Raw genomic sequence first — 21,815 nt, forward strand, 5'->3', positions numbered from 1 at the left:
CTTGGCAAGGATGACAAGAAGCAGCTACTGTTTTGGACAGAGCGAGATGATGTTCCAGTGCTGAGTCATGGGCTAACAATGCTCTTTTAGCTGTCAATTAATTTTAAAAGATCAAATTTAGATGCTTTAATTCCAAATAGAGGCTCTACTTAGATCTGAAAAAGTATTTCAATTTTATGATCTCTACAGGAAGACAGATTAGGACTTGGTGCAAATTAGGATCCAAGCAGCAGAAATTTGGATGTCTTCAGGTTTATGGCAGGTGAAGGATTGGAGGCCAGCCAGGAGAGCAATGCTACACTCTGAAAGTGACAATTGCATTAATAAGAGTGTCAGCATCAGATAGGCTACATTAGGGGCAGAGACAAGGGATATTACTGAAGTATGAGCAGGCAGTCTTTGCGGTGATAAGAATATGGGGTTGGAATTTCAACTTGAAGTCAAATAGAATGCTGAGGTTGTAATTATAGAACATAGAACAGTACAGCACAGAACAGGCCCTTCGGCCCATGATGTTGTGCCGAGCTTTATCTGAAACCAAGATCAAGCTATCCCACTCCCTATCATCCTGGTGTGCTCCATGTGCCTATCCAATAACCGCTTAAATGTTCCTAAAGTGTCTGACTCCACTATCACTGCAGGCAGTCCATTCCACACCCCAACCACTCTCTGCGTAAAGAACCTACCTCTGATATCCTTCCTATATCTCTCACCATGAACCCTATAGTTATGCCCCCTTGTAATAGCTCCATCCACCCGAGGAAGTAGATTTTGATCGTTCACTCTATCTATCCCCTTCATCATTTTATAAACCTCTATTAAGTCTCCCCTCAGCCTCCTCCGCTCCAGAGAGAACAGCCCTACCTCCCTCAACCTTTCCTCATAAGACCTACCCTCCAAACCAGGCAGCATCCTGGTAAATCTCCTCTGCACTCTTTCCAGCGCTTCCACATCCTTCTTATAGTGAGGTGACCAGAACCGCACACAATATTCCAAATGTGGTCTCACCAAGGTCCTGTACAGTTGCAGCATAACCCCACGGCTCTTAAACTCCAACTCCCTGTTAATAAAAGCTAACACACTATAGGCCGCCTTCACAGCTCTATCCACTTGAGTGGCAACCTTTAGAGATCTGTGGATATGGACCCCAAGATCTCTGTTCCTCCACAGTCTTCAGAACCCTACCCTTGACCCTGTAATCCACATTTAAATTAGTCCTACCAAAATGAATCACCTCACATTTATCAGGGTTAAACTCCATTTGCCATTTTTCAGCCCAGCTTTGCATCCTATCTATGTCTCTTTGCAGCCTACAACAGCCCTCCACCTCATCCACTACTCCACCAATCTTGGTGTCATCAGCAAATTTACTGATCCACCCTTCAGCCCCCTCCTCTAAGTCATTAATAAAAATCACAAAGAGCAGAGGACCAAGCACTGATCCCTGTGGCACTCCGCTAGCAACCTGCCTCCAGTCCGAAAATTTTCCATCCACCACCACCCTCTGTCTTCGATCAGATAGCCAGTTACCTATCCAATCGGCCAACTTTCCCTCTATCCCACACTTCCTTACTTTCATCATAAGCCGACCATGGGGGACCTTATCAAACGCCTTACTAAAATCCATGTATATGACATCAACTGCCCTACCTTCATCAACACACTTAGTTACCTCCTCAAAAAATTCTATCAAATTTGTGAGGCACGACTTGCCCTTCACGAATCCGTGCTGACTATCCCGGATTAATCCGCATCTTTCTAAATGGTCGTAATTGGTTTGCTTCAGCCAGAGAAAGTTATGACGAAGCAGTGACATGGGAATGGAGTTTCATAGAATCCCTATGTGCAGAAGAAGGCTATTCGGCTCATGAAGCCACGATCCCACCCAGGCATTATCCCCTTAACCTCATATATTTACCTTGCTAGCCCCCCTGACACTAAGAGGCAATTTAGCATAGCCAATCAACCTAACCTGCACATTTTTGGACTGTGGGAGGAAACCCACGCAGACACAAGGAGAACATGCAAACTCCACACAGACAGTGACCCGAGGCTGGATTCTAACTCAGGGTCCCTGGTGCTGAGAGGCAGCAGGGCTAACCACTGTGCCACCGTGCCCCCCACCAACTGTTGGGGATGGGTGAAGAAATTGCAGCTTATGTTGTCAGGCAACAACTGCAACTTATATTTATATAATGCCTTAACATAAAGAAATATCCCAAAGACCTTCAAAATAGCATTATAAAACAATATGACATGGAACACATAAGGAGATATTAGAGCAGATGACCAAAAGTTTGGTCAAAGAGGTAGATTTAAGGAGTGTTTTAGAGGAAAGTGAGGTGTAGAGGTGTAGGGAGGAAATTGAGAAGCTTCGAACCTAGGCAACTAAAGATACGGCCACCAATGCCAATGGTGGATCAATTATAATTGGGAACGCACAAGAGGCCTGATTAGAGGAGAACAGACATCAGGGAGGATTGCGGAGCTGGAGGAGACAGATTTAGGGAGGGGAAAGGCCACAGTGGGATTTGAAAACAAGGATGAAAATTTTAAAAATGAGATGTTGCTTGACTAGCAATGTGGGTAAGAAAGCACCTGGCAATAGGCGAATAGAACTTCTTGCTGATTTGTCATGCAGTCAGGGTCTAAACGGGGTTCTTCTGGAGCTTGTCTATTCTTCTGAAATAATTTGTTCGGGACTGTAGTTTGTTAAACCCATTACTCCTTATTAAGAGCCAATATATACATATTAGATCCTCTGTACAAGGTTGCAAATTCTGTTCCTTCCATCATCACATCAGGTGCTTCTGATAATCTTGTAATCTACCAATCCCCCACAAGTATTTACTACAATATTATTTACATCCATCTGCATCTCCCCCATTCCAAAATTTCTCAGACTTCACATGGTTAATCTCTCAGGTGCCTTGACTATGCCTTATGTCTGTTTCAATTTTGAACCCATCATGCAAGTCTGAGAATTTGTCACATGCCCACATTGCTACCAAGGCTTCCTTTTCAATTATGGCATTACCTTTGTTCTGTTTCTGATAATGACCTTGAAGCGTAGTAAACTGGTTTACATTTAACATCTCTCTACAATTGAAATAATATTGCCTCCAGACCCTTTGACAATGTATCTGCTGCTACTGTAGTTGGTAACTCTGGTTCATAATGTGGCAACATTTCGGAGGAGATTAAAAGTTGTTTAATCATTTTGCTGGTCCAGCAGCACTATTGACCATGTCTCAAAAGTGGTCCCAAAGACCCATTGACCTCTGCCAGATTTGGTAGGGACTTGCCACTTGGTTGACCAGCCCGAGAAATCTTCAAAGCTCAGTTATGTTCCCGAGTTGTGGAAATTCTCTGACTATTTTTGCTTTTTTATGGATCAACTGTGATTTCAATGGCTTGTACTATGTGACTCTGAAATTTGATATTTAGGTTTGGTGAACTCACATTTTTCATTCAATATTAGGCCTACATCCTGTAAGACTCTCAGTCTGCTCTAACTCTGTTCTTCTTTTGTGGAACCATGTACAAGTACGTTATCCATATGGCACATTACTCCTTTAATGTCTTCTGGAGTTTGATACATTGTTCTCTGGAAAATTTCAGGAGTGGACACAATTCTGAATGGTAATCTAGTAAAACAATAATGACCAAATGCCATTATAAATGTGATCAGCAATTAAGATTATTTGTACGGAGGTAACTGCCAAAATCTGCTGTTTGCTTCCAACTTGGTGAATAGAGTACTCTTGCTTCATTTGGCAATACTGAAATGCACCAAGTGGTTCTCATATTCCACTGATTTGTTTAGTTGAATTAAATGCCAGCAGATTCTTATAGAGCCATTTGGTTTTGGGACCATGACCAATCCTGTACACCATTTTATTGGCAGGATGACCAGTGAAATAACTCTTTGCTGTAGCATCTTCTCAGTTTCACCCTGGTGGCATAGTGGTTAGCACTGCTGCCTCACAGCGCCAGGGACCCGATTTCAATTCCTGGCTCGGATCACTGTCTGCACGTTCTCTCCATGTCAGTGTGGGTTTTTTCCAGGTGCTCTGGTTTCCTCCCGGAGTCCAAAAGATGTACTGGTTAGGTGCATTGGCCATGCTAAATTCTTCCTCAATGTACCCAAACAGGCGCCGGAATGTGGCGACTAGGGGATTTTCACAGTAACTTCATTGCAGTGTTAATGTAAGCCCACTTGTGACACTGATAAATAAATAAACTTGACTTTGCCCAAGAGTGTGTGAGAGACTTTGCTAAGTGTAAAGAGACAGACTGGTTTAGCATCAGCTCGCATGGTCAATTGGTACTCTGTCTTTAGTTTTACAAGGCCTGTAAATAATTCTGGAAATTGATTGTAAATGTACTGCTGTAATACACATGAGCAACTTCATCCACTTTATGGATTAGCTTCAATTTTTGGCATGCCTTCCTGCTTAGTGGAGAGCATAATTGATTTTGTATGACTTGGAGAGGTTTGACGATTTCTCTAACCATCTAATTCAACTTTGCCATGAGTTGGCCTTTGACTTTCAATGTAGTCCCAGCAGGACCCTGTAATTTGAGGATTACAATGTAATCTGTCTGAGCCATTTGGTTTTGTCTGATAGAATAGAAACACCTGCTCCTGTGTCTGGTGGACATTTTTCACGTGGTTCCACAGGTGCATTATGATTGTTAGTGTTATGACACTTCTATAAATAGAGCACGCTAACACTTGAATGAGGTCTGATGTGATTCATTTGGGATTTGTAGTCCTTAAGGTTGCACGCACATCCCACGCCTCTTCCTCCTCCCCCCCCCCCCCCCCCCCCCCCCCCCCCCCCCACAACTGCATAGCGATACCCCAGGCTAGGAATCATGCATGTGCAGGGAGGCAAAGTATTTACCAGGGCCCTTGTGAGCCATGCACAAGAAGTGCCTTTCACATGCTCATCTGTTGCAACACCCTAGCATTGTCAGTACTACATGCTGATATTCCCCTTCAGTTGTCCAGGTGAGCAGACCTGCATCTCCACCCACCCCTAATAACCCAACTCCCATGCAGCATCTCAAGGTCTCCACCATGAAGCTCTGCATAGTTGAGAGCAACCACGGTTCATTTGACCATCGTAACCTTCCACTTCCAGTCCAAAACATTTGCCTCCCCCTCCCCATATGACCTATAGCCCCCACACACCCATCATCAATGAACCCTCCCCCCCCAGGTGTAACATTTGACCTTTCCAGTTACCCTTCAATACAGATGAATGTCCATGTCCTCTACCTTCCCGAGAATCCCACCCCCATGCCCCTCCTTCAATCTGCCGATCCTCAGAATCTGCTTTTACTTCCATATCCCCTCAGTGCCCCTTCAGCTGCTATTACCAAACACTAACCCTCCCACCCTGCTGGTTTCCATTGACCCTTTAATTTTGATCATCCCTTCCTGTCAACAATTCCCTCAGTATGCCCCCCATGATTCATCAGTTGACACGATGGATTCCTCCCTCTGAACCCCTTTCCTCTCATGCCCACCCATACCCATTCACACCTGCACACCCATCATGCCCGATCATACCTGCTCACCCCTCATGCCTAGTCAGACCTCCATACTTTCCCGTGCTGTTCACACCGGCATACTGCCACCTCATACCCATCACAACTGTACCATAGTGGCTTATTATAGCATCTCTCTCTTTTACCTACCACTCCCAATCTCCTCTGCCCCCCCCCCCTCAAAGCATACACACCCATCTCAACTTTTCATTCCTCTCTTCCCTGTCTAATCCCCACCCAGCACAGACCATTGTTATTCAACAGTACCCCTGCAGTGAAAATATCCATCTCTCTAGCAGCTACTGCAGCAAAAAGATCCATGTGTTTGATGCTCCACCCATGCACTGCTACACCTGATGTTCCAGGGTCCACGGTCACCTGGAGGCCTCCATCATCTGATCTCCACAAGATACCCCGGGCGTTCTTACAGTAAGTACCAACATGTGCACATATTGGTCCAGACATGTTCCGATTGGACTGATTTTCTGGGTCTTTTACTGGCCATCTGCTGCCACCATGTTTCGGCAATGTGTTCGGAGTCCACACAGGGTTCTTTGCGGCCCTCTGACAAAGGGTCATCCAGAATTGAAACGCTGGCTCTATTCTCCCTCCACAGATGCTGTCAGACCTGCTGAGATTTTCCAGCATTGGCATGCGCAGTATTTTGCTTTTATCTCATGAGGTATTGTTGTTCCCTTTGAAATTTGCCATTCTTGTGCCTTTACCGATGAATGCAAGATGAAAAGATTCAACAGAATATCTGTTTTTTGAGCTATACTCAAGTTCTGTGATACCAAGTGAGGATAGGCAGGTTAATGGAATGGGCAGATTGGTGAAAGGTGCAAACTAACATGTTTACATGTGATGTTTAAGTGGTTTGGTAAAAATGCAAGGAATAAGAGTATAAGCTGACTGAAAAGATGTCGAAGGACAAGAAATTTCTGGGACCCACTCTATCATCATGTGAGAGAACATCAACCTATCCGTTTATGCTCGAGGCAGAAGCCTCTGTTTCAAATCCTGGGGGATGTGATCATTTGTACAGAACTGAATTTACAGTTGCCAGATTATACTCTCTGGATTTATTATGATCCAGGATTCCATTCCCATAAGGTGGTCTACATGCTTATGAGAGTTAAAAGATATAGCAAAGTGGTTTCTCAACTCAATCTAGAAGCTGTCCCAGCATGTACTACTAATGTCCAACAACACACTGATGAAGCCAGAATAAATATGTACAACAAAACTATGCTTAAATGAGGCCCTCATTGGTCAGAAATCTGCTGAAGGAAATTCAAAGCAGCATCGACACACTGGGAGACATCAGAGAGAGCATGAATGATTGGTGCCCAATTCTCAGGGAATCAATGATGAAAGAAATTCAACGATTTCACCAGAGTTGCCAAAGTACTCTTTAACCCCTCCTACCCCACTACACACACAACGTCCTTCCCCTGCTACTAGCCAACAATCAGTGCACCACACTTTATTACACATCCTTGTCCTGATACTCATCACTTCCCTAACTCTCACTTCCGCACACCTCACAGCTGAAGCACGGCGTACCACCAATTCCAAAACGACAGGGACATTCTCTAACCAACTCAAGATTGTCAGTGGCAAATTTGCTTCTTTCTTGCAAGGGAAGTTCACCCACAACTTCAGGATTCGAGAGCGAGGGCAGGGATGTGGAACACCTCAGCTTACAGGAGGGTGAGATCGCAAAATAGCTCTGCTGCAGAGAACTCCAATACTGTCTTCCAGTTTCCAGACCACCGAAGAAGGCTGATGGGCATATACTTGGAAATGTTAGGTGCATAATGCAGCCTGCTAGTGAGCTTGCATAAAATGGAGCAGAGCATGGAGGCGTCCACCTCAATGTGTTTTCAGGCTGCATGCAGAGCATGGAGAACATTCTGTCTAACATGGACTGAGTGATCAATCAAAACGACAGTAGCATCCACTATTGCGGAGTCTCTCCTAAAACGAACGTTCAGTATCATAAAATGGCTCAACATTAACCTTAATTTTGTTGCTCTGCGACTAATGATAATATCTAAAGCTCATCTTTAAATAAGTCCTCGAATACTTGTGCTCCTGCCTATAATGTATTACTTCATGTGCATAAATTACTGGTTTGTGTTCGTTATTTTCACTTTCAGTGCCAGGGATATTTCACAGAAATAACAATGAAAACGGTAAAAATATCTCTCAAAGGTGCTTGCGTGGGGTGCATGCGAAGAGAATATCGATAGGAAGCTGGATTGTTCAACACCATCACCATGGAAACTACGGTATTATTCCACAAAATGCAAAACAGATCAATAGAATGTGGCTGGTGGAGATGCAAGGAATCAATGCTGCTCTGTTATTTTCACACAGTAGAAAAACAAGAGAGAGGGCTCCTGCACACAGTTTTACTGCTGGTGACTGCCATTGTTATCTGTGCCATTCAGGCAGAAGTTTTACAAAGAAAAGATCAACATGCAGGAAATTTGAAATAAAAAGCAGATTCCTCAGCATTGGAGAAAGAAAGGCAGGTTAACATTTGGGTGAAGACTATTCAATGCTGATGTAGCTGAAAGATCTGTTCTGCTTTTCAAAAATTTATCTGCAGGCTTTGGGCGTCGCTGGGTCAGCATTTATTGCCCATCCCTAAATTGCCCTTCTGAAGGTGGTGGTGAACTGCCTTCTTGAACTGCAGTCCCGGAGGGGTAGGTGCTGTCATGGAGGGAATTCCAGGATTTTGACCCAGTGACAGTGAAGGAAAGTCAATATCATTCCAAGTCAGGCTGGTGAATGACTTGGAGGGGAACCTCCAGGTGGTGTTGTTTCCAAGTATCTACCACTCTTGTCCTTCTAGTTGATAGTGGTCAAAGGTTTAGAAGATAAGACATAAGACATAGGAGCAGAATTAGGCCACCCGGCCCATCGAGTCTGCTCCGCCATTCAATCATGACTGATTTTTTTTCTCTCATCCCCATTCTCCTGCCTTTTCCCCATAACCCCTGATTCTCGAATCAATCAAGAACCTATCTCTGTCTTAAAGACACTCAATGACCCGGCCTCCACAGCCTTCTGCCGCAAAGAGTTCCACAGATTCACCACTCTCTGGCTGAAGAAATTCCTGCTCATCTCTGTTTTAAAGGACCGTCCCTTTAGCCTGAGGTTGTGCCCTCTGGTTCTAGTTTTTCCTGCTAGTGGAAACATCCTCTCCACATCCACTCTATCCAGGCCTCGCAGTATCCTGTAAGATGCTGTCGAAGGAACATTAGTGAGTTCTTGTAGTGCATCTTGTAGATGGCATACACAGCCGCCACTATTCATCAGTGGTAGAAGGGTTATGTGGATTGGCCATGCTAAATTCCCCCTAGTATCGGGGGAACTAGCTAGGGTAAATGCATGGGGTTATGTGGATAGGGCCTGGGTAGGATTGGGGTCGGTGCAGCCTCAATGGGCCAAATGGCCTCCTCCTGCACTGTAGGATTCTATTATTCGAAGAATTGAATGTTTGTGGATGGAGTAGGAATCAAGCGGGCTGCTTGTCCTGGATGGTGTCAAGCTTCTTGAGTGTTGTTGGAGCTGCACTCATCCAAGCAAGTGGGGAGTATTTCATTACACTCCTAACTCATGTCTTGTAGATGGCGGGCAGGCTTTAGGGAGACAAGAGGTGAGTTACTCATCACAGGATTTCTAGCCTTTACCTGACACTACCAAAGCAGGTCATTTATAATGGCAAATCCAGTTCAGTTTCTGGTCAATAATAAGCTCCAAGATGTTGATAGTGGGGGATTCAGTGATGGTAATGCCATTGAATGTCAAGGGGCGATAGTTAGATCCTCTCTTGTTGGAGAGGTCATTGCCTAGCACTTGTGTGGTGCGAATGTTACCTGCCACTTAGTGCAGGCTTGGATATTGTCCAGGTGTTGCTGCATTTGGACATGGACTGCTTCACTATCTGAGGAGTCACAAATGATTGAGCATTGTGCAGTCACCAGCAAACATCCCCCCTTCTGACTCTAAGATGGAAGCAGCTGAAGATGGTTGGGCCTAGGATACTACTCTGAGGAACTCCTACTGCAATGTTGCTGTTCCCTTTTATTTTCCATGCAGTTCACACAAAACCAGTACGTGATACTTTAAATGCATGACATACCAATTTTATTACCATTTCTGTGAAATATCCGTGCCATTAAAGATGAAAAACAGTAACAATGATACAATTGTGATTACTCAATCAGTCAGGCTGATGTTTTCAATGGAGATCAGCTCAATAAAAGGGTTTCTATCCAAAATGTTAATCAACCTATTTGCAATGCAGATGGGCCTATTTTGCTTCGTTTTTATTCACTATTTATATAACATCTTATTTGATACAAACTACTTCTTTAAAATTTTGGAATACATGAGGGAAAACAACAGTGGCTTTCTACAAGTAAGTCCTGGGTGTTATGAGCAGTAGATGTTTGTGCACACATCAGAATAAAACTTTAAGGCAGATGCCACTGAAACTAGCTCTTGTGTGTGGAGACTGAAGCTGCTTTTACATTGCCTAGCCTACATTACAGTCTGCTGTCTGTCCACCTGACATTAACTGATATTTTTTTAAAAACTAGATTCAGTGATTCTGACAGCTTTTGGGTTGCCACCTACAGCGCGAGATTCATTCTTTGAGAGTCACCAGTGAAAACATCCCAGTGAAATGAATATAAAAGCAGCTTGGGTATGACTCTCAAATTCAATGACTTCCTCAACTACAAGTAAACAACATGCAGCCTAAGCTGCACAAAGTGAAACAAATTGAAAGCACTAAGCAGTTATATGCACATCGAGCCTTATTATGCCTCTCATTTTTTCTCAAACACTTTATACTTGATAAATTACTTTGCAATAATAATACAGACAAATTTGGCAGCCATTTTTGAGACAGTATGATTCAACAAATAGCAATGAGATCAATGACCAGCCGATCAGTTTTAGTTGTGTTGACAAAAGGAGAAATATTAACCAAAAACTATTTTGTAGGATCTAGGGTATCACTTTCTCTCCAGACAATCTTTCTACAGGATATACTGGTCTGAGACCATGAGTGTATATGAACAATGGAATCTTTAGAGCTAACACAAGCAATGCCAAATCAGACCTCAAGCAATTACAAATCTGATCCCTCATGTTGTATGTCTTGTTCCCAGCTTAACTTGAGTAAATACAAAAAGATATTTATATTATTTGATATAATAATATTCATCATTTAAAATGAGCTAACTATGAAACACAATTGTTTACACATCATTGTTGGGTTAAGTCAGTGCCATGTTAAAGGCCAATGTATGGAGCATCATATAATCATTGCTAATCACAATACTGAAAATTCTTTTGCATGGTCTCCCCAAAAAAGACCAATGATAATTAATTTTCAGATCAAATCAAAACAAATATTCAGTTGAACATTCAATTAAAATACATTAATTAAAGAAGATTGGCTACATTTTTTCTTAAACATACCTGTATATCCTGGCTAATGACAGTGATCCAGGCATCCACAGTTTTCCCAATACGAATTTTCTCAGCTTCATCACTGAAATATAATTTAATTAATTTCTATTAATCTCATATCATTCATTCCTATGTCTATGTCAAATTTGTCAGCCTGTTAAAATCATAATTTAAAGGTACAAGGTGGTTAAAGATATTTTCCTACAGGTTAAACAGGATTGTAGAGTTTCCATTCTTAGTATTATTTCAACCAAAGCTATCGTAGCATTTGAAAATCACTGAATTTCAAAGCAGTGAAGATATATTGTAATATCCCCTTTGCAGATAACACATTAAGTAGCAATCTTGCACTGAATGTAACTGTACAAGATCAGAATTGAGAGGGGAACATATTTTTCAGGGTTAGCTTCAGTTCACTAGTTGCATCATCTCAGAGCCAGATGGTTGAGGGTTTAAGCCCCACTGCACAGACATGAACACATAATCCAGCTGAATTTATAGTGCAGTACTGTGGGCCATGCACTGCCTGAGGTGCTACTTTCCAGATGAGAAGCTTTGTCTGCTTCTTCAGGAATGTAACATTTCTTCTGGCATTATTCAAAGAGTGGAGGGGTGTGTGTGGGGTGGATGAGTTCTCCTTCTGTCCTGATCAATTTCTATCCCTGATCCGGCAGTACCAAAATTGATTAGATTGTTTATCTTGTTGTTTGTGGGATCGCGCTGTGTATACATTGGCTGCCACACATTCTCATAAAAGTTACTGTTTTTCATTGGCTTTGAAATATTTGGGATGCCCAAGCAAGCAAAAGGTGTTATATCAGTGGAAATTCATTATTTCTTTCACAATGGCTTATGGACTAGTCAAATCATTTTGAACTGTTAGCTGCATAATATTTGTTAAGTTGTTCCTTGCAGGGAAAATTCTTCTCAATCCACAATCCCAACATGACATTTATCAGCTCCCACAAGTCAAGGGGCGGCACGGTAGCACAGTGGTTAGCACTGCTGCTTCACAGCTCCAGGGTCCCGGGTTCGATTCCCGGCTCAGGTCACTGTCTGTGTGGAGTTTGCACATTCTCCTCGTGTCTGTGTGGGTTTCCTCCGGGTGCTCCGGTTTCCTCCCACAGTCCAAAGATGTGCAGGTTAGGTTGATTGGCCAGGTTAAAAATTGCCCCTTAGAGTCCTGAGATGCATAGGTTAGTGGGATTAGCGGGTAAATATGTGGGGGTAGGGCCTGGGTGGGATTGTGGTCGGTGCAGACTCGATGGGCCGAATGGCCTCCTTCTGCACTGTAGGGTTTCTATGATTTCTATGATTTATTTCACAAAAATATTACAGAGCAACAGCAAACTAATCACCATCGACAATAGGGTTATACGAAACGCCAGGTAATCAAAGGTGGAGACTAATTTTCAAGACAGAAATTACCTGCATCTTTGTCCAAATGCATAAATCAGAAGGATACATTTATTCAACTGCTATGCCTTTCTGATTTGTGACAGCAGAATCAAACTAAATTATTTCCACATGTTGAAGTGCTCAGTTAGCTGCCAGATTACTGAGGAACTGAATTTATTCAGATATGTCTCACGAGGAGGACAACGGAAATGCATTTTTACATTTTCTGACTAAAGGCGGCATCCAATGAGAAATTTGTAAAAGTTAGCAAGGGATTATGCTCGGTAACTTATGTTTTACTTCCAACTGTCAAACTGAATTCCACAGTCATCCTTTCCAGCCTGCACTTTGTGGACAGCAGGATTTTGATTGGCCCAACAGTTATAAACAGATGAAAGACTGCATGCTGGTCCTGTCTGGCTCAGCAAGCTCACTTGGCAAGGCATCTGTTCCGGATGCAGGTTCTTGTTTGGCAATATAGTGGTGCCTCTGACCCAGCCATAATCTTACTAAACCCAGACAAGTCATTTGTCTCAGGTTCACCTTTCCCAAATATTATTTTAGCATCAGAGTTCTGATCTGGCATTTGATCTCGTTCTCTTGTATTATCATTGCATTTACTTGATCATTTAAAACAGTGAAATCTGACTACCGAGAGCAGTTCAAAATGTGTGCAATTCCACAGATTATTTTCTCTGGGGATCTGTTATCAGCAGTCTACGGAACAAACCACATGTTAGGAAGTTTAAGTCGAATTTCTGATAATCCCATATTTTTCCCCAATGTGATCCTAATGCAACTGCCTAAAATTGAAGAAATCTGGTCTGGTACACATGTCCAAAATGAGCAGCATGCCTGAATATGGGTTATTTTTAAACAGTAAACTTTGTTATGTCAACGATTGACTTCAGAGTCTCTGAAAGTGGGTAGTAATATCTAACAGGAATATTGGCATCGGCACAACTCCTAACACAAAGAGGAATCTGATAGATGCTCAGCTGAAACTAACAACAAGGCTTATATAAATAAATTACTGCAAGTCAAAGTGACCCATTCAAAATGCAGCATAAGCATGGACAGAAGAAAAATACAATGTGTGACCTTATTTTTCCCGCTTGAGGAAGAATTTAAGATTACTGTACTTTGTACAGTACAATAAATCTTTGATCTATTCTTGGCAGCCTTTAAGTAATACATGTTTTCTCAGGAATGTATTTGAACTCCAACATCAGACCAGACAAAAAACATTAATGATTTCTTAGACAGATGTGAAAAATTGCCAGGTAGGTTGTTCAACTAACCATGCAGCCCTAATTATAATTTTTATTCACGCTAAGCACTGGATCCAGTTTAGGTCGTATTTCGTACTGTACTAGATCTTTTTGTGTTGTTCAGGAAATTATCTAAGAGGTAGCTGAGCTGAGGTCGCTAAGCAGCAGATAAAAAATAGTGTGCATTGCACGCTTTGGCAACCTAGCTGGGGGTACATCTGGTCTAAATACAGTCTCTAAGGGAGGTTTGCTTCATGAGAATGCAGTACAGCAGGAAATTACATCAGCATTTCATGGAAGATTTCATAAATTATATTAAAAAAGGATTCCTACCAGCGTCTAATACCGTGCCACCAGGCACATGTGCAATCGAGAAAAATTAAAATGAACAAAAAAGGGGAAGTGATTTCAGCACAAAAAAGGCTTCATTAGAATTTTTTTTTAATCCAGTACAATCATTAATTTTATCCTCCAACAATGGTCAACTGCACAGTTATTAAAGCAACAGCATCAAGTTTCTCTCTTCCTTTTCAAGTAATTTTTGGACATGTGTACCAGACTACATGGGCGGCACGGTAGCACAGTATGGGCGGCACGGTAGCACAGTGGTTAGCACTGCTGCTTCACAGCTCCAGGGACCTGGGTTCGATTCCCGGCTTGGGTCACTGTCTGTGTGGAGTTTGCACATTCTCCTCGTGTCTGCGTGGGTTTCCTCCGGGTACTCCGGTTTCCTCCCACACTCCAAAGATGTGCGGGTTAGGTTGATTGGCCATGCTAAAATTGCCCCTTAAGTGTCCTGGGATGCATAGATTAGCGGGTGGGATATGGGGGTAGGGCCTGGGTGGGATTGTGGTCGGTGCAGACTCGATGGGCCGAATGGCCTCTTTCTGTACTGTAGGGTTTCTATGATTTCTTCAATTTTAGGCAGTTGCATTAGGTTTCTCTCTTCCTTTTCAAGTAATTGTACTGTAGAGATTGCCCTCGTCAATGCTACTATGAACATCTGCTGGGAAGTACACACATTGTTTGGGTACAATTTACCATTCAATTTTTGGGACAGCGACAAGTCTTATGAGATCATGAGTGCAGCAGTGCGTGGAGGGTGAAATAATCAGACAGATTTTCAGATGAGCTTTACTACCTTTGATTGAAATGAACAAGTATACTTCAGCAACAAAATAATGACCATATGGTTATTTTTAATTTGTTCTTTCACAGGATGTCAGTGTTACTGACTAGGCCAGCATTGGTTCCCCAGCCCTAACTGCCCTCAAGAAGGTGGTGGTGAGCCATCTTCCTGAACTGCTGCAATCCTTGTCATGTAGGTACATCCACAGTGCTGTTAGGAAGGGGATTCTAGGATATAGGGAAGAAATGGATATACAGTTCCAAATCAGGATGATGTGTGGTTTGGAGGGGAACTTGTAGGTGCTGGTGTTCCCATTGACCTGCTGCTCTTGCCCTTCTATGTGGTAGAGGTCGCAGGTTTATAAAATGCTGTCAAAGGAGGCTTGATGAGTTGCTGCAGTATAACTTATATATAGTACACATGGCTGTCACTGCACACCAGTAGTGGAGGAAGTGACTGCTTAAGGGGGTGCAAATCAAGTGGGCTGTTTTGTCCTGGATGGCATTGAGCTTCCTGAGCATTGTTGGAGTTGCATTCACCCATGCAAATATTCCATCACACTCCTGACTTGGGTCTTGTAGATAGTGAACAGGCTTTTTTGAAGTCAGGAAATGAGTTACTCACAGAGAAATTCCCAGCCTCTGACCTGCTCTTTGAGCCACAGTATTTTTATGGTTAGTCCAATTCAGTTTCTGGTCAATGGTAACTCACAGGATGTTGATTCAGCAATAGTAATATCATTGACTGCCAAGGAGTGATGGTTGTTCTTTTTTCTTGTTGGAGATGGTCATTGCTTGGTCCTCGTGTGGTGTGAATATTACTTAATACTTGATAGTCCAAGCCTGATTATTGTCCAGGTTTTGCTGTATATCTCATTACATACAGCCTTGGTGCAAACACAAACAAAAGAACTGAACCCAAGAAGGGAGGTGAGGGTGACTGCTCTTGACATCAAAGTAGTATTTGACTAAGTGTGGCATCAAAGAGTCCTAGCAAAACTGAAATCAATGGGAATCAAGGGCAATACTCTCAACTGGTTGGACTCATACCTATCACAATAGAAGATGGTTGCGGTTGTTGGAAGCCAGTTAACTCAGTCCCAGGACATCGTTACAGGAGTTCCTTGGGGTAATATCCTAGGCCCAACCACCTTCAACTGCTTCATCGATGATTTTCCCTCCATCATAAGGTCAGAAATGTGGATGTTCGCTGATAATTGCACAATGTTCATGTAACAAGAAATTAAATCCCCTTGCAAAAAAGGTTAATATATGATTTGCCTTCTTAATTGTTTGTTGAACCTGCAGTTTGCTTTCAGTGTTTTATGAACAAAGACACCAAGATTTCTTTGGATGTCAACATTTCCCAGTCTCTCACCATTTAAGACATTCTCTGCAATTCTCTTTACCCTACCAAAATGGATAACTTCACATTTTTCCACACTATATTCCATCTACTACGTTCTTACCCACTCACTTAGCCTTTCCAAATCAAAGGTGATTGCTGTGCAAGTACTACTTGATAGCACTATTGATGACACCTTGCATCACTTTGCTGAGATCAATAGTAGACTGATGGGGTTGTAATTGGCAGGATTGGATTCATCCTGCTTTTTGTGGACAGGGCATACCTAGGCAATTTTCCATATTGTCGGGTAGATGCCAATGTTGTACAGTAGCTGTACTGGAGCAGTTTGGTTAGGGATGCAGCTGGTTCTGCAGTACAAGTCTTCAGTACTACTGCAGTATATTGTCAGGACCTTAGCTTTTGAAGTATCCAGTGCTTGCAGCCATTTCTTGATATCACATCGAGTGAATCAAATTGGCTGAAGACTGGCATCTTTGACACTGGGGACCTTAAAGGACTCCACGATGGATCATCCACTAGGTATTTCTGGCCAAGGACAGTTGACAAAGCTTCAGCCTTGCCTTTTGCATTGATGTGCTGGGCTGCTTCAAGGGGATATTTGTGGAGCCTCCTCCTCGGGTTAGTTGGTTAATTGCCCACCACCATTCATGACTGGATATGGCATTTGACACCAAATAAATTATCATATGACATGTATTTTAATGTATTAACTAAGTATACAAATTTTGTATCATATTACAAGTCGGTTAGCAGAGGTTACTTAGTAAGTTCAACTTCAATCTGACATTCAAACTCCAAATGTGTATATTGCAGAAACAGTTCTCTGAAAAAAGCACAAATTGACGGAGAATGATAAAGTGACATCAATATCTCTAACACACTTCATCTATTATTAAAAATCATAGCAATATCTTGAGTAAATATTCTTTGTCTATTAAACAGTTTTCTTAATTCCTTAATTTTGGGATTTCACTGAAATGTGGAGGAGTCTCATTCAGTCTTTTTTGATGCAATTATGCTTTACTATCCAATCCTAACAATTGTGATGTAGGGATAGATTGGGTGAAAGGAGAAAATCATGCAATCCAACACCAAACACTGCATAGAGCTTAAGATTTTGAATAAAACAAATAGGTATTTTGGAAAGCGATGGGGGTTTCCAAAATATTTTCAGCATTCTTAAAATTTCAAGAATTGCACTGATGCATTATGTTTGGGTGAAAATTCCACTATACCTTAAAGTGAGGCACTAGCTAGGTAATGGGTAACAATGTAACAGGTACGGTAGCATATTGCTTCTGATACTGAACTAGTGATCTAGAGTCTTGAACTAAAATGCAGAGGCAGGAGTTCTGTAGAATTGAAATTCAGTTAATTAAATAAAACTTGGAATAAAAAGCTCATATCAGTAAACCTATCAAACTGGTATAGAAACTCATCTGGTTCATTAATGCCCTTACCTGGTTTGGCTTATGTGTGACTCCAGACCTACAGCAATGTGACTGATGCTTAACTGCTTTCTGAAGCAGCATCTACTTATATTTAACCAATTCAAGAAACCATATGAACCATCTGGCACTGACCTGGGCATCTGCTACAACAATGGCACACCCAACCCACTCAACTCTGCAAAGTCTTCCTCACTAACATTTTGGGGTAGGTATATCTTCATCACGTGAGCTGCAGCAGTTCAAGAAGGCAGCTCACCACTACCTTCTTGTGGGAAATTAGGGATGGGCAATAAATGCTGACCTTGTCAGTGGTGCCCACATCCCGGGAGTGAATAAATAAAAAAGAAATGTAATCCTTTAATGACCACGAGTAACCAGCCAAATGGGAAAACAACATCCACATATTATGTATGTACATAGCACAGAAGTAATAATGTATACTGGGGACTCAACCACTTTTAGGAAATCTTAATATAAACAGTTCAAATCTAGGACGAGTTGGCTGGATGTTTGATTTGGTTGACTGTACATTTTTCCACTAAAATTCAGATTATTTCCAAGTATATAAATTCCTCACCAATCCATCTGAGTTGAAAATCTAAACGCTGCAAGGATGAATTTTGCCAAATGGCATGTCTTCAATCTCATTAAAATTATTTCCTATTTAGATTGGCACCCATAATGCTGTGCTATTCAAAAAGCAGGGCCACCAAAAAAAAGGAACATTTTCTATTCTGTATTACTGGCTTACACACTGGTGTGTTTTCAGCTTCAACCTAATCTCAACGATTCTAGAGTGAGCACCAGAAGTTCCAGCAGCTACACCAATCATTTATCTTAACAGATGGAGATTGTCTTAGAATCCATTTTCCATAATTTACCGTACATAAAATTCAACATTTACCAAGATAAGGTAAGGCATCTGTATGGGGTTCAAAGCCTAGAGGTTCACTGGTATACTGTCAATTTTGTGATGCTGATCGGGCGGGCAGCTGCAGGAAATGGAGCAAAGATTAGTTTTCCTGGATCCCTGCCTACATTTGTACCAGCTCTAATTTCCACTCATTCCTGGCAGCCAGTGGAAATATTCACCCATATTTTGGCAGCTGCATTCAAATGAGATAGTAATGATTTAGCTATCTCATCAATCCCATTGTCCGTCAGTTCAGCTTTTTTTCCACTGTCATGATCATGCCAGTATAAAAAAGACATCCAAGTTTCCAATGCACTATCCTAAAGGTGTGTCTAAACCATCTAACCTTAAAGTCAAATGGAGAAAAGAGAGCCTTTGCCTATATATTTGGATGGGGATACTAGCAGGTGGGTAAAATTTATAGGTGCTGTTAAAACTATAGTTAACATTATTTCCATTGCTATTTTTGCTGACGTCCACTTTATCATCTGTCTTTGTAGCATTAGTTGAACCACTACCATCTATATCCCCCCAATGTTTTCCCTTTCAAAAATAAAATGGATAAAGGAATGCCCATTGGAAATTCCTCACTGTTGCTGTTTCTTGGAAGACCAGGAGCAATGGACGGATACTAACCCGGTGGAACTCTGTCATGGACACAAAGAACTGCCTTTGTCCCTAAACAAGTAAATAAATAAAGAGGCAATTTTATCTGCATTTAACAAAGCAGCAAATGCAGCAAATTTCCAAAGGAAGCGGTTAGATTTTGGAATGAGCTGCCATGAAGTTCACCTCCATCCCTTCCACGTTGCTGTTAAAGTTACAACAATCATTAAATTCGATGAGCAGAATTGTCCCATAGGATTAAGTCCTGTTGTGAGGGGGGGGATGTTTACCACTGTGGAAGCCTTCAGAAAACCATTTCTTCAATCCCTGGCATAATTAATTATGCATCTGGGGGTTTTGCGTCATCTGCTACGGCGGGGCAGGCTTGGTGGCATGTGTCCCACTGTCATATCAGGGGCCATATTTAAAAGGTCACTCACTGTTGAAGGAAGAAGATGGACATCCTGAGGAAAGAAGATGGATTTCCTCAAAGACACTGAAGCTGGAAGAGGCACCTGATTAGGTGCTCCTCTGACCCACTACTGCGGTGTTCAGGGTCCAGGATCACCAGCAGCCTCCATCCTGAACTCCAGAGCAGCCCCAGGTCTTCTTCAGGTAGGTCCCAACTTTTGCACGTGGTCTGGAAAGGCATATTTTTCCACTGGCGTTGTGGAGAATCGGGTGTGGGGAGAAGATTCCAATCATTCTCATTAGCGGGATGCAAATTGGTTTCACACAGGTCTCCAGTGGGATTTCCAATCCACTGTGGCAGGCATCAGGAGATCCTGTTGCAATTTCATGCCGGCTTCAAACCAATTGTTGGGTATCCTGCAGAATTCTTGCCCCACCTCCCTGCCTGCCATTGATCCCACCAATAGGGGAATTCTGCCCTATGTGACAGGATAATTCTGGACATCCACTTTGGATATCTGTAATACAATGCAGTGTAGACAGAGGCATCCAAGTAAGTCAAGGATTTACTAATTTCTGGTGCTAGCAAATTCATCAGCTTTCCTGTGGACAGTCAACACAAGCATGATTGGGTAATGAAAACTGACCATGTACAAGAAAAACCAAGGTCCAAGGATTCATAGTTTGCATCTCCATGGCTTTAAATACTTCATTCATCAATGTCCAACAGGAAAATGTTCCACTCTCTCAATGTGCAAGTCAACTGCAACCAGCAGCACATCAGCAAGCCAGTAGCAAGCTTCCTTGGGAGTGGCCAACTTTTAAACCAGGGAAACATGTTTCCAGGTGGATCCCACAGAGATCAAGGCTAGGCTTTACAGTCTTGGTCGATGCCACTTGAGTGCTTTCCAAGGACTCCAACTGAGCAGCATTATAATGAGGTTCATTCATCAAACTCAGGTGGCACATTTTAAGTACATGAAGCAACGTGGGGGCCTCCTGCAATACAGTCCAACAGAAGTCTCAAGGATCACGGTTGTCTGCTACATGTTGCACAACATTGTCTTTCCTAGAGGGATAACAATTCCAATCAGTGCATGAGCAACAGTTACAGTCTGAAGCCTCTTGCCACCTTCAAGATACATTCTGCCTAAACTCAGATAAGAAATATTTCCTTGATCACAATATCATTCTTAAATCTTGTGCCAATTTACTTAATTCCCTTAAGTGTGCCGTCATTCACGTTCCCTTCCGTATGCACATCAACTCATCCAACTCCCATCATGTTATTTGATGAAACTATTATAAAAAGCAGAAAACTATGTCTGCATGCAGAACAGATTTAGTATAATATTTTTAATTATAACCACTACTTCCTGTGCAGCTAGTTTTTTATATTAACCTTAGTACCTGTGTGTGATACCACCTGAGTGGCAAGAGTATTACTAAATTCCCATAGAGTATCATGGGACTGATGTACCTCTTATCTGGTGGAAGCTCAATTCTGATATGCCCCTGCTGTAGGCTGCTGTTACATGGGGAGTCGGGCCCTTCCCCCTTTCAGTCAAATATTCAGGCAATTAAAATGACACCTGGCTATATGTTGCCATTCTTGACATGTCAACTGCTAGGCATTCTCTCAGTTTGGCCATTGATCTGTGTACAGGCAGAGCTAAAGGTACTAATGAGTTCAGTGCAGCGCTATGAAATACCTGTCTACACCCAGCCCAATTTATGTGGAGGTTCGAAGAAACAGGCCTCTCCAACCTGGCACTTCTGACCTTTCTGCCCTGGTAAAGTCATTAAAATATTTTCTGGCACCCAGTGCCATGCAAGAATTGGTCATAATTACTTGCATTGCCTTGGTCATTCCTGTTACCCTTTCAGTGCTGCTCTGATTGGAGATCTGCATTGTTCGGAATTAACAGTGCCTCCTTCATTCACCGCGTTTCTTGCAGAAGTTCTTTGGTGGCTTTATCAATGTTTTATGGGACTCTGCGCTCCTGCAGGCCCTCCCTATAATTGAACAGCTTTTTAATCTGTTCCTTAATAATTTTGGATGTAGAATACCCTTTAAGCTACAGTAGGCCACTTAAATCCTGTGGCAACACATTAGTTCCTACCCCCAAAATAATGAGTTCCCAGAGGTGTTTAGCATGCCGGAAGCTCACCAAGAATTTAGTAATTAGCTTGAACCTGGAGACTACAGAGCA

At 42.2% G+C, this 21,815-nt stretch overlaps 1 protein-coding gene across 1 annotated transcript in view; it reads right to left on the bottom strand.

Moving 5' to 3' along the window:
- kiaa0586 (KIAA0586 ortholog) overlaps positions 1 to 21,815 on the bottom strand; it is a 547,244-nt gene that overhangs the window by 263,882 nt on the left and 261,547 nt on the right. The window contains exon 14 of the mRNA XM_078233832.1: positions 11,065 to 11,137. Within this exon, the coding sequence (XP_078089958.1) occupies positions 11,065 to 11,137 (73 nt within the window). The remainder of the gene's footprint in view (positions 1 to 11,064; positions 11,138 to 21,815) is intronic.

Source organism: Mustelus asterias, chromosome 18, assembly GCF_964213995.1.
Source record: "Mustelus asterias chromosome 18, sMusAst1.hap1.1, whole genome shotgun sequence".
Taxonomy (NCBI): domain Eukaryota; kingdom Metazoa; phylum Chordata; class Chondrichthyes; order Carcharhiniformes; family Triakidae; genus Mustelus; species Mustelus asterias.